At 40.1% G+C, this 14,626-nt stretch overlaps 1 protein-coding gene across 1 annotated transcript in view; it reads right to left on the reverse strand.

Moving 5' to 3' along the window:
* Nucleotides 1-253: 253 nt before the first annotated feature.
* The window catches only part of clic4 (CLIC family member 4), a 28,006-nt gene continuing 13,633 nt past the window's right edge, over nt 254-14,626 (reverse strand). Inside the window, exons 2-6 of the mRNA XM_084742079.1 lie at nt 8,783-8,892; nt 4,984-5,109; nt 4,334-4,440; nt 3,029-3,210; nt 254-2,131 (exon numbers count right to left, since the gene is read on the reverse strand). Coding sequence (XP_084598205.1) covers nt 1,967-2,131; nt 3,029-3,210; nt 4,334-4,440; nt 4,984-5,109; nt 8,783-8,892 — 690 coding nt within the window. The 3' untranslated portion in view covers nt 254-1,966. The remainder of the gene's footprint in view (nt 2,132-3,028; nt 3,211-4,333; nt 4,441-4,983; nt 5,110-8,782; nt 8,893-14,626) is intronic.

A 14,626-nucleotide genomic window follows, 5' to 3' on the forward strand; every position in this document is an offset into this window, starting at 1 on the left:
TGGGGTGCTGTGTTTTCACTGCAGGTAAAAAATATCCCAAATTTGGATTTTACCATGGAGAACTGACAGATCTGCTTTTTAAGACTGTGTGAACAGATCAAATGAAACTAAATCTGACATTATTGATTCTGATGTAAGTACTTTTGACAATTTGATGGGAGACGTTTCATTATCACTTGATACTGGGCTGTTTAGGTTAGTACCAATATCCAGACCTACATAATAACACTGAGGGTTTAGACAAAAACACAAGTCAGAGTGCCAATAAGAAGTTTATTTCAATTCAGTCAATATTGTTAAAAAAAAGCCATGACATAGCTTGGATATTTTCTTTGTACAACATCACACTCGTGTTGTAATGAAATGATCTCTGAAAAACCTTCCTGCTGCAAAACATGCTCAGAGAGAAAAACAAGTAAGGCAAAGAGGAGATGGTTTATCTAGAATTAGAATCCAAGCAGGCGAGAAATGGCCCATTTCTCCTCAAAACTCAGATGAAATGTATAAAATTTACACATTGAATTCTGAGCAATCAAAACAAATATTTACAATTCCTTTTTTTTTTTTTTTAAATCAAATTTGTCTCATGACAAAATGTCTGAGAAACATGGCAAACAGGAGAAAACAAAAACGTGTTTTGCTTTATCCTCCCTAAAGCACTTTTGGAGCTACTGTATCATAACATACATTCACTACCTTAGAGATCAATCTACGCACTGTACTGAAGAGAAAGTGAAGTTCAACCAGGTGTTTGTTTCATTGTTACTCTCCTCGGACGCTTTTTTTGTTTCCATAAATATCTTTAGTGTTGCCTTTTCTGCACATCCTTCATTCCAGTAAGATACGGAGAAGGAAACATTGAGAGTGTGTCGTTTCTTTTCTTTTTTTTCTTTGACTTCACTAGTTGACATAGCCGGAGTCATCCTATCCACAGTGAGACCAGTAGTGAGTAATGTGCCCCTTTTTGGTCCGCCACGTGTAATCCAAACTACCGCTACAGTCTGCCTTCAGACTTTCCTTCATGCTTCACAGGAGAAGAAAGAGTCTGCAAGTTTTTATGTGCTGCTCAGTGTCTAAATGAACACTTTATATGGCAATGTGGTGATTAACAAAAGGCCAGTCTACACATAAGCTACATATGGTTAGATATTTCTTGACCTCAGGTTTGATTTCTCCTGAGTTCTGCAGCCGGTATTGGAAATTCTCTACAATTCTACTGAGCTGAGCTACTTTTGCCGGTTTGAGGCAAAGAGAAAATCAGAGCATGGATACCAGGTAGCTTTACCTGCGCTTACAATTATTTTTGATTTATTTTAAACACTAAAATAAAGCATCGTTCACTTGATATGTCCGTCATTCAGGTTTGGATTAGCTTCAGCTTCTACTTAAACCTGTCAAACACTTGAAGCTTCAACACTGTTTACAATCCCTCTTACAAAGCCAAAAGACAGGGAATAAAATGCTTCTCAGTGTTCACTTTATAGCAAACCTACAAAGAGCTGTTTCAATATTTAACAGACAACAGAAAATTAACAAAAGCTGGTGACGTCTCCGCTGCACGCTGCAGGCAGAAGGTCATCTCAAAGGTCACTTATCAGGGAGCGTTCTCTGACGAAGCTCCCGACATTGATAAGCACTGATATACGTGTCTGGCTGCCTCATCAACACCTCGCCATCTCACAACATTCATCAAGCAAATGAAAAAGCGATTAATGATGAAAGGTGGAGCAGTGGTGACCTTAGCTGAATCGACTAAAGAGGTCTTGAGAATAATGATCGAGAAGGGTTCATGCATTGGGTGGGGTTCGCTCTACATGAGGAGAGAAGGAAAAGAAGTCCAGAGTTTTTTTTTTCTTTCTCGTGAATGAGCACATCAGTCCCGGTGCTGAGGAGAGGGAGGTGTAAAGGGGGGTGGGGGGGTTACAGGGTGAGGGATGGAGGGAGGAGGAGGTCGGGACACAGGGGCTTATTTGACCAGCCTCTTGGCTACATCTCCGTAGGCTATCTCGATCTCCTTGTCGCTGGGGCAGGTGTTGGTGAACTCTTCGCGTGTGTAGGCGTTGTTCAGGTACTTCCAGATGGCCGTCATCTCTTTGGGGATGTCGAAGCCTCTGTACTTCTTGGCCACAACCTGGAGGAAGGTGCCAAAAGTTAGAAATCTCACTGGCAAACTAGACTGTGACATGAATCATCTCTCTAGAAAACATACTTATTAGGAATTTGAAAAATTTGTCATCTTCACTAATAATGGAATAGTTATTCTAGTCACTGTATGAGGTTTGTAGAGCTTTTTAAGAGGAAATTCAAGCCCTTTCAAGACTCTCAGAGCATTTATCATCACATCTAAATTGTGATGCCAGGCAGAATTTAAAAAAAAACAAAAAAACACACCCTTAATGAAAACCAAGCACTCTTCAAGGAGTATATCAGATTTCAATAATATTCGTAGACTTGAAAACTTAACTGGTAAATAAAAAAAATGAAAGCAATTTCCAAAAAATATATTTAGATTAAAGAAATAGGGTTAACAAGACTAATACCTATCATTATGAAGTTTGAAAAAAATCACTATGAAACAAACAAAAGAAAAAAACAGAACACAGTCATCTTTCACCAGCCTCTTACTTGGATTTTAGTAAGTGTTTAAGCAAATCACAGAAAAAACAAAGATTCACTAGTTCCAACTTTTAAAATGTAAAGATTTGCTGCTTTTCTTTGTCGTCTGTGATGGTAAACTGAATTAACTTTGGACTGTTCTTTTTATATTTTTTATAATTGTAGATGCCAACTTGGACTTCAGGAAATTGTGCAGTGATTGTGCATTTTGTTGTAACTATTTGTTTGTATAAGCCAAATGATTAACGAACTGAGAAAATAGTTATTTTCTAGATTAATCGATAATGGAAATTGTCTGTTGGTTCATGATGTTGTCTAATGCAGTACCTTTGAAGATGCTGCATCAGGTGCATTGATGTGAAAGCAACTGTGAGGCGGGGGACAAAGACTCAGCGATGTTTAAACTGCTCACCTTGACTATGTGCAGCTTGGGCAGCAGGTTACAGTCGGCCAGGGTCATTTCATCACCATCCAAGAAGTTGCGGTTGGAGACCTTGACGTCCTCGATGCTGTTGTGGTCGATCTCATCGGGCAGCGGCGAGCGAAGATACTCATCCAGCTTCTGCAGTGTCTTCAGAAGGCCACGCTCCAGAGCTGCAAAGACACATGAGGGATACTAAATAAATATTTAAAAAGTAAAAGCTGTTTTAATTTAACTTTATTTATATATTCAATATGACCAAATAATCAACTTTTAACAGCATTAAATTGTCACAAATCGTTCCTGAGACTTCCTGTTACAGCTGCTATGCTCATATGTTGATCAACCACACGGGGGCAGCATTTCATCAAGAGAAAAGCATGTGTATATTATAAAAACAGGAAACCTGTACAATAAAACACATTCTATTACAATAGCAGCGTAATACACAATACAACACATTTCAATTGATTGCCATTGATTGCATGGGTGTTAGACTTTGTCCTCACCCCATTTCCATCCATCTACAGATTATTCATTAACTATTAATACCATTGTTGGGAAATATGATATGAATGCAGAGAAAAAAAAAAAAAGAATGCTCGATTCAGTGGTTCCACAGTACTCTTGACCTGTTACTTTGGTGAACACTTATCACTGAACCATGAGATCTGGTCTCAAACTGTGTTGACACAGTCTTAGCTTTCATATCCAGCTCACCATGGTTCAATATTTTCCCAGGGTGGAGAGCAGCCAACTAAAACATGACACAAAATCTTGGTATTTTGTCAACACCATAAACATCTTTCTGTGGACACAATTACACAAATTGTTTCACCCAGGATGCAACAGGATCTATGAGACAACAGACGACATATTTCTCATATTGATTCAATTATTTTATCTGTTAAAGTTTATGATATGACCTGTTTCTTAACAGCAGGGGCATAAATCAATAACGGGAAGGATGAGATTTTGAGCGGCGGTTTGTTCTGCGGTTTTCCAGCGAGCTTGACCAGGTGAGTCGGGGAGCCTCAGGACAGGAGGAGGCAGCAGAACAAAAGCTCTGTGTTCCTGACTGAGGCTGCGATCCACCAATCAGGGCAGGGGCCACAAATATCACTTAGCAACCAGTAAACTCTCCCTACACAATTGGACGGTTTCTGGATCTCTGCTCTTAACCAGTGTACCCACCCCTCTGTGTGTGTGTGTGTGTGTGTGTGTGTGTGTGTGTGTGTGTGTGTGTGTGTGTGTGTGTGTGTGTGTGTGTGTCAAAGACAGACACAGGTAACTTACCCTCATTTGCATCTGGTTTTGAGTTTTTTATGTATGCTGAAAACTTGGCGAAGATGTCCATACCAGCTGTGTTGGACTCTGGGTGTCTCGCACCAAGCTTGATGTACCTGCACACAGGCAAACATACAAGTAAACACATATATGTATGTGGTAATGTCTGTATAGCCATGATAGAACATATTTCTCTGTGGCATAGACTTCTAAAAACTGTAAATATTCACAAGTGTGTGAGCGTGAGTGTTTTGCCTGTGAAAATAGTAAAACAATGCAACATTTATTCTTGCTTCAGTTATGTTTGCAAAACAAAAACTAAAGATAAATAATTGGCCTAAACCAGCTGGGATCTGTAAAGAAATAAAAGTGTGTATTTGTGACCAATTTCTGAAGAATATTTCTTTAATAGGAACAAATGGGCACAGACTGGAATTCAGAAAGTATTGAGAGATGGACGGACATCTTTTCAAGACAATAAGAGAATTTTAGATAAATACAAGACTTTTAATTTAAGAAAACATTTGTTTCAATTCAAATCTGTATAATTCTTCTACCCTTCATTACAAGCTAACATAGCATTTAAATGCTAACACTGTTCTTATGACATGGCAGTGCAGTGTGTCACAGTGTTTCCACCGGGGTGAGAAAGTACTCACTTGGGTGGGCAGAGGACATCCTCAAGGAACTCCTCGATCTTGTTGACATCAGTTTTGACCTCGCCATTGAAAGTGATGAAGGGTGGGTGTGTGCCCGGGGCCAGGTTCTGGAGGTCTGCAGGCTTCCTAGACGAGAACAGGAACAACTTTAGTGGATCAAAGCAAACAGAACCAAGTTATGCAACCTATTAAACCCTTAAAAAAAAATCAGGCATGTTTATGGATCTAACCAGTAAAAGTAACTTTCATCACTATATATACAGTACCAGTCGAAAGTCTGGACACATCTTCTCATGCAATGTTTTCTTTATTTTGTATTATTTTTCTACATTGTAGAAATTATGTTGTGTCATCATGAAACGATAAAAGTAAGTTGCAAGTAAAAAATGTGTTTTCTTAGAATCTAAAATATAAAAGACTCCCGCACACCATCTTCTGCACTTCCAGTCAAAGATTTAATAACATGCTCTGTGATATATAAGGTTCCTCAAACCAGTCACCTTTCACTTCAACAACTTTGTACACTGTTGGTTTAATCTGAACCATAATTTAAAAAGACTTGAGGAAAAAACATTGAATAAGAAGTGTGTCCAAACTTTTGACTGGTGCCAAGATAAAATATTTAAGACCATTATGCAAATGTGTTTATTAATGTGAAAAGAAGAAAACAAGATATCATTGTCCAAAATGATATTCATTGTTACAATATTCTCTGAACATTCAATGTCAGTGGACAATAACCCAGAAATCACTATGCCTCTTTGACAGCCTGTTGAACTTTAGAGACATCCAGCTCTCATACTTCTCCAACTAGTAGCTGTACAGCTGCTCAGTGCTTTGCCTTTAAGTGAGTGTGTGTGCTGTCCGTCTCCATGAGCCTGTTTGTGTGTCCTTTTCTCTCTGCGGCCTTCAAACCAGCACATTTTGTACCAGATGTCTCTGGCAGGCAGATGACACTGACACACAAACAAAAATGAGCATGTGTTGAATGAATGGTGCAAACACGACTTGTGAAATCCACAGGACCCAGAAGCTGAAATCTCTTCAGTGTTAAGACAAAAAACACAGCAGCAGCTAAGCAACTGCTGGAGCCTAATAGGTCACCACAAGCCAGCAGACAGTGTGAACGCTCTTTGATCTCGTGTAACTAGCAACGACATCTATACACAGAGACTGGGATGCACCAAAACTCTCTTTTGATCAGAGTTTAACAAAACCAGGTATGAATGAATAAATGTAGATTTATAATTAAGCAGAACTCTGCTGCTGCATTATTAAAAACTAATCTCAGTTTAGTAAATCCAAGTTTAGTGATGTAATTAGTTTAATCAGTATGGAGATGCTTGCCAAATTAAAACACATAAAAATAAATTTGAGTGCTGCTGGAAGATCCTAAGTATAAAAGAGAGGGAAAAACTTAACTTTGGTCTGTTACACTGTTTACTTGTTAGCTAAAGAATTAAAATCTTACACTGTTTGCTTGCCAAGTTAACAAAATGCTGCCATGTTTTCTCACCAGATAAAAAGTTAGTTAACGCTACCCTAGTTAGCCTTCTCACAATGGCTGGGCAGATAAGCTCTAATTTTTCCTCCTTCGAGAAAAACTTTCCCAAATTAATGGACCCATATGGACAAATAATTTAACATTTAAAAACAAACAACAGCAACGTAAGGAAAAAAGAGACTGGCAACTGAAAAGAGAGACTCAACATAAAACTCAGTTTCTTTTAGGAACTTGATAATTTGCTCAATCCATCTCAAAAAGGCGGCCATTTTAAAAATTAAACCTCTTTCTCCAAGTGTAAGTTTGAAATTAATACTGAATTACATTTTTAATTAAGTTTTTATCCAAAAGAATTAAATTTAATCTAGAGTCAGAGTAAAAAAATGAGAGGTTTAAAGAGAGATTTAAACGTTTGATACGATATAATTTGAAGTTTAAAGACAGGATTTTATCAGCTTCAGTCCTTATTGGTGAAATCCAGCCACAGACTCTTAAATGTTCCAGGTTTTTGATGTAACAATGTTCACAATGGTGGCTCCAGTTTTGGGACAGGCCATCTAAGGGCACAGAAAACGGGAAATGACTTCAACTCTCCGGCATGTGAAGGGGAAGTGGCACCCTCACCCAATGATATCACTGAGGAGGGGGCAACCAACTGTCTTCAGAACAGCAGACTTTTATCACAGAAACAAGGATCAGCAGGGCGACCGTCTTGACCGAAGAGATGATGTAAAGTCAAGGACTTGCAGAAGTGACATGTGACAGTCCTACAAGCCTAACAACATCCACTGTTCTGCCATTTAAATACTACAATAAAATGGCCATAAACATGGCAAACACACACCTCCTTTTGTAATACACAGTCTTTTTATGTTTACTCAAGATTACAGATGCTACATAGCATGGACAAAACAAAGCTCGAATTACATGTTACCTGAGCACAGGGATGTAAAACTCATTTTAGTTCATGGACACACAGCTCAGTTTGATCTCAAGTGGGCCATACCAGTAAAACCTATTGCATAATAGCTATAAATAGCAATATCTCCAACTTCTCCCTTGTTTTAGTGTAAAGAAGTAAAATATTCTGAAAAGATTAAGGGTTAGACTTCAGACAACAGATCAACAGCCAGAGATGTCTTAAGAAAAATAAGTGTAATTTCAACAATATAAATCAAGAATAAGAGTGCATTTTATTGAAAAACTGAAATTAATAACTTTTAGTGACTTGTGAAGTGTGAAAGTTGCATTCAGTGGCCCTGATTGGACCTGGTTCTGGCCCGTGGACCATATGTTTGACACCCCTGCACTAAGAAGAAATAGAAAATAAAGCATCAAGTGGCAACTCCAGTTGAACAAAGGGTTGTTTGAGAAGAGAGGAGTAAACAGACACTGCTAAGTAGGCGGACATCCTCCATTGCCTTTTACAGGATATCAGCAAGCTTTGTTTTATGTTATACTTCCTCTGCCAGGGAAAATATATGCAAATACACCCAGAGCTATGCACTCATCTTGAATGTGCAGGCTTGCAGGAAAACCAAATGACTAGTCAAATGAACGCCATTTTCCTCCTTTTAGCCATTTAAAAACAGGACATTTATCAAGTACTTCTTGGTTGTGTGTTGTCTCCATATCCCAGAGGAGGAGACGCCCGTCAGACATCTAGAATCTCTGAGTCAAACACACGTGACGAAGAAAGACCATACAAACCAGACGTCCATGCCTGAAAATAATCTGGCACTTGCCTGTCCGTTCTTGGTAAGTGGAAAAACATTTAGGGAGCATTTAGATGAATCATACACACAGAAAACATAGTGGGTTTGGTGAAGAGCGTCTAGCTCTGGAATCCACATGTGAAAGCACGTTCGCTTGCAGCTGGGAAGGAAAAATAAAATCACAGTCGAAATTGCAGGGGATAACCGTTTTTCTGATCCCAGTGGTGAAAAATAACATGTTGCCCACCAAAATCAAGGCAGGAAGTTAAACGGAGTGAAGAACCTTAAATAGCCTCTCCAGAGTCTGTGTGTTTATTTTTCTCCGATTTTCTCCAGCCTGGGAAAGGGTCATGGGAAAACCAAATAAGCAGTGGGGAAGCAGTGAGCGTGTTAGAGGTGGGGCTGGATCAAAGCGCTACAGAGCCGCTAAGGCCTTTGTGGAAACGCCCAGAAAAGCTATAGGAGACTATCAAAGAAGAAAAAGAGCAAAAATACGGATATTTTTATCCTGGTTTGAACAGTGAATGACAAGAAGGCAACGAAGAAGAGAAAAAAAGAGGAGAGGAGGAGTGGAGCTCACCTCTTGAGGTCTACCGTGGTGACGTTGAAGACGACTCCTTTAAGCCACAGGATCATGAAGAGCCTCTGAGAGAAGGGGCAGTTCCCGATGCTTTCTCCATCACTCCCCGCCTTAAATAAACAGGACAGATAGCAATTAAGTATAGAGATAGATTAACTATCAGCAATATAATGCAAGTACCATTCCTGAAGACTGAGTACACAACCGATGGCACCTGTTTCTATCTTACAGAGACTATTAAAGGGATCATTCAGATTACTTAATGAGAGGGTACTTATCAATAGTCAGTGTCTTATCTACAGCAAACTCCCCAGTTTGGAAAAGCAGAGAGGGGCACAAGGTAGATCACAGTGAACTGCTGTGGAAAAGGGTCACATTAAACAATCCAGACTATTCTTTTAAGCGCAGGGTGGGAACATCCCAGGTTAAGTAATTGCAAGCATAAAACACCAAATAGCAATCAAAACATCTGTAAAAGGTTTCTAAAACTGATAGCACTTGGCTTATGGCAGAGAAGGAAACGGAAAAAAGGTCCCGGCAATCTTGATAGAGATCACATCTCTGTTGCACAACCTTTATGGCCCGGAGCATTTTACTGTGCTCACCCAGAGAGGGCCCATTCCAGACAATGACTCTTTCATACACATTACAGGCTGCCCTCAAGAAGACTTAAGTGGGAGGGAAAGAGCGGAGAGCCGACCCCCTTGTCTGAAATGCTCCAGCACACTTCCCCTCCATTAATCTGCAGAACTGCTGTCCGAGAGTAAGAGGAAACTTCTGGTGTGATTAAGACTGGGACGGCCTCTTAGTTTCCTCTTTTGCTAGACTGCACAAACACAAGTCCGAGCAGTGATGGCGGGAATGGGATCAATGGAGGGGGCACGTGTCCTCCAAACTAATGATGAATGCTCATCATTTAGATACAGCTCGAAGTTTCTCAACCCAAAATGGCTCACAGACCAGTTTTTCATTTGGTCATCAATTGGTAGAGTAGAACGCATACTGTATTTCCTGAAATAGTAACACACAGCTTGGAATGAGACGCAGAACACAGCTATCGCCATCGCTTGTATGGCGATACCATAAGGAAAGTGATACACTGACATTTGCTCTGTTAAAGTTACTGCATTCAATTACTGTTAATACAAGCTTAACCAGTCCTGTATCTTTTTCAAATGAAAAGCCCTCTAGCCTTTCAGTGGGCAGTACAAGTTCGTGATGAGGAGTTGAGAAACTTAACATTATACTCAGCTAGGGCTGTGGCCGTAACCGCATCACCGCAGTTGTGTTATTTTCTAAGGTCAATCTCATGTCATTCTATTGCACATTACATTTGAGATCAGCGCTGTCAAACACAACAGGTCAGGAACACAGCTTCTGACTGGTCGGACTCAGACAGACTCAATCTAAGGCATTATGGGATTGCCAGTGGATGGTTAACAACATTCAACCAGACATTTAGTGTTGGATTTATTTTACAAAGTCTCAAAAAGACACAGCAGTTCAAGACTGGATTGCAGAGCTTCTGAAAGGGATATGATCCCATCAGAGCCAACCTTATAATAGTACGACCCTAACATTAGCATTAGCATTTCCTGCTCAGCTTACACCTGCGCTAAACAACTTTTAACTTTTTCAGCAGTTGGAAAATAACAGATGTATTTTCTTGGTCTTGACAAGTTGCAGTTGTACTGTACATTTACTGCCAGACTGATAATTTACTGCTAAAAGTTTTCTCAGTCTCCTGCTCGCTCTTACTTACTTGCATGCCTCAAACACATTATGCACTGCCCTATACCTTAAAAGAGCTACATTTATGACAGTATCCTTCAGTGAAGTCCATTCATGTCTAAGTATTTGGGGAGCGAGGGTAAACCATCATCCTGTGGGAATACGTCACCTTTTCACTGCAGTCAGAAAGAAAAACCACTTACAGCCTATACCCAATACATACTTTGATTATAGATGTGATTTACTTTTATAAGGAAAAAAATACATTTCATATTCATTTTAAATTGATTTGTTGTGTTCATTATCAGTAGATTTTATAAATTTGGGTCTTGGGAGACACCAAATTTCTTTCAAAATTCAAATTCTTTTTACATCTCAGTCTTAAAAAGTTTGGGTACCCCTGTACTAGCCTGAAAACAGAACTGAGTGTTGAGATTTCAAACATTAAAACATAACATGCAGCCTATGTTTTTTCTAAGCTGAAGTCCTGACAGAAGTGTTCACTGGGTTGAGAAGAAAAAGGAACAATAGCAGCAATTTCTGTCTGCCAGTAAACAGACAAGCTATGGGAGGGTGCTACAAACAGTCAGAGATATCTCCTGTCTTCCTAACAGCCACCCATCTCTTTGTCATGTGCTTTCCTTTCGCTTTCCAACTCAAATGATCCTTCACTTCAACTCACAGCCATGTATGGATGAGGAGCATGTAGCAGAGGACAAATATGGTTTGGATTGTACATCAGAAGGCAGAATAGGCATTTCATTTGATTAACTGAGCTTTGCACAGTATCTTAATGAAATCTGCAATGCTGGCTGGCGCACACTAATGTCTGCTCAAGGAAAACCTATTTAATTTCTAGTTAAGTCACGTCATGGGCAAAAATCAAATACTGTTCTCATTTATTCTTTCTCATTCATGGTGCATTGACAAAAATGCAATTTTACATCTTAAATACACCACCAGACATAGATCACAACATTTATCACAGACTTGGGGCTACGTTGCTCTGTGGATACCAAGCCTGTTGAGGTATGCCATTCTCCCAGCAAGGCAGGCTAATAAAGAATGCACCGTATTCATCTATTCACAAGGACAAGCATGGAGGTCATTCAAGTACCGGCGCTCTGGAATGCACCTCTTCATTCAGAGCACTGCTGTAGCAGAGCCTGTGTGAAAAGGCTGAATATTGTTTCATTTTTGTCAGTCACTCCTCATTCCTCATTCACTGCACCTCTCACCTCTGCATGTCCTCCAGGAGCTGATATGCAAAGTGTGGCTGTACAGTGTGACATACACAAATCAGCCATACCTCCACACCAATACCATTAAGTAAGTTGTTGGACGGATTGGCAAAGATTCAAATCAGTTTTTAACTCAGTAAGTGTCTTGTAAAGCATTTTAGTATCAGATATGCCGGTTCTGGACTGTCTTCAATAGTGGACTTTGTTCTGGAGGTTTCAGTCAGTCCGGCAGCTCCTTGCTGGTGCGGACAGGCCAGCTGCTGTTGTGCTCTGTGTGACGCCCAGTGGGATGGCTCTGTTTGATCTGCCTGCTGGCTCCCATTGTACTGCGGCTGTCCTCTCCCCCCCTCTGAATTCAATATCTGAAAAGCTTGGATTAGATCACTGCCTTTGTTCGGCAAATGAAAGTCCCCTTTTCACCTTACATGATTCTATTCTAAAATAAAGCTTGGGCCATGAAATGTTGGGGGTATCATGGTTCATGGCCATTAACGGACTAGACTAGCATTAGCAGATTCTTAGGAGGGGATCAGAAAACACATCAATGGGATGATTACTCCATTTTCCCCACAGCGCTACACCTACAGAGAACCATTCAGTTCTGAATCTAAGGTGGTGATACAGCACCGCAACCGTTCCCATGGCAATGGCCAAGCACATATGACATGGAAAGCAGAGCACACAAGTGTGGAGAGGATTACCAATTCACAGGTAAACAATGTGAAGTGAGCTTTCTTTCTGCTGTGACAAAAATGCAAAGCATATGATGCACGACGCACAATGTTTACTGAACTTCAACATAAGCTACAGCTGCATGGACATTATTACTTCAGTCCCATTGAAATCACCGTGATGAGAAATTCCATCTCAACTGTTTAAATGGACGCTAAATAAAGTGGTCCAATAATACACTTTTTTGACACGCATAAACTGGTTCTGACCACTATGAAGTTCATGTCTAAAGGGGAACCCCAGACCCACAAAAGCTCTCACTAGAGTGATCCTTTAAACCCAAACCATAATATTTCCTTAACCCTAAACATGTTTTTGAGTCCCCAAACCTACCTAGATCTTTTGAGAATGAAGAAACGATGCATATAAGTCTTGTGAGAGTTTCGCAAATTAATGGCTCCTTTCTAAATATGACCAGAACATCTTATTTGTCAGAAATATACCGAGAAGAATTTGGTTCCATTGTGCCACCTCCCAGTGAACAAAGAAGGGTTTCCGCCCTGTAATTTTTCAGATGGACATACATCGTATCCTGGGAACATTACTAGCATCTACAAAGCGTTTAATGTTTCTAACAGAAAAGTTTTATCTACTACTGAGTAGGGCTGCAACAATTATTTTCACTGGTCAATTATTTTCTCTCTCAATCGATGAATAGTGGCATGTCTTAAAATGTCAGGTGTATGTCAGTGTTTCTCAAAGCCCAGAACAACATCCTCAGATGTCTTGCTTTACTCACAACCTAAAAGACATTCAGTTTACTATCGTAGAGGAGTAAAGAAACCAAAAATATCCACACTTAAGAAGCTGAAATCACATAATTTTGACTTTTTTCTTTAAAAATTACTCAATCGACTTGATAAATTGCAATTAATCGATTAGCAAAATAGTTGCTGAGTAATTTAATTATTGATTAATCAACGCTGCTCTGCTACTCACAATTCTGTTTTTTGTACTGCCATGTTTTTGTCCCTCCTGAAAACCTGTTTGTGACACGTCACCTACCCCCACATGGGGCAGACATGCACAGGAAGAATACATTTATTCTATTGGAATAAGAATTTACATGTTTATTATTTTCCTTTTGAACAGATTATCAAAGGTTTACACCATCCCTCTCAGTCCAATTGAAAATTCCTTCCTATGTGCCTGGATTGAGGCAGTCTCCTCCGATTGAAGTGATTATCTTATCTTGGGAACTTTTAATCTGATTGGGCTAATCTTCTGATCATTTGTGGAAAATTAGGGTCCATGTAAGTGAAACAAGTGAGCTGCTTTTAAGCTGAGCTCATCCTCAAGTTCTGTGTCTTGAGTGGCAGAGAAGAAGGCCAGAGCAGCTGAGAAAGACATTTCACATTCACCCTGTTCTCAGAGCCATGGCAGTGCTTCCTACCCTCTGGAGTCTGCAGCAGAGCAGAGTCTCTGCAGCTCTCTGCCAAAGACACTGACAGAAGGGATCTGCTGCAGAAAGAGAACCCGCTAGCTAGAGAGGGAGTTTTTATAGGAAATAGGGAGTAAACGAGAGATCATAGGTAGTGCTAACAGACACAAGGGAGAACAGGCGGTAATAGATGCTTTAAGTGGGAGGAAGGTAAGATAGGAAGCTGTGTGCTTTCTGGCATTCTGCTCCATTTTTCCTCCTCTTCTTCCAGCTTTATCCTTCTCCCCTTATCCTGGGCCCCTCTGTGGAGTCAGAGGGGGGTGCCATTTGGGGAGGAGGAGAAACTATTCCAGAAATGTCCTGTTACTCCCGCCGAAGAGTGTGCTTTGTTTAGTTTAAGTGATGACGCCGGCTGAGGCTGCATTTCCGCTGCCCGTGTCATAAAAACTGCTGCGCCGTTGAGGAACGGCCGCCCTAAATTTCACTGTATGGGCCCAAATGAGGTAGTCTTCAATAATTCAATAATTGTGCTGAATAACATTCCAAAGTAGCACCTTAAAGAGTGACCTGAGTGATCACTGAAAATTAGAAACTGAAACTAGATTTTTATATGAAGCCTAAAACCAAAAACAAGTTTAAAAGAGGTTTAGGAGACCCCTGCAAATGTCATCCTACTCCACCTCCACCCTACTAACACTTTCCAGAGTGCTACTATTATAGTGTGACATTCAGAAAAGGGCTTCTGGAGGACCTTCTATA

This window comes from Lutjanus erythropterus, chromosome 18 (assembly GCF_056507025.1).
Source record: "Lutjanus erythropterus isolate fLutEry1 chromosome 18, fLutEry1.hap2, whole genome shotgun sequence".
Classification (NCBI taxonomy): Eukaryota; Metazoa; Chordata; class Actinopteri; order Lutjaniformes; family Lutjanidae; genus Lutjanus; species Lutjanus erythropterus.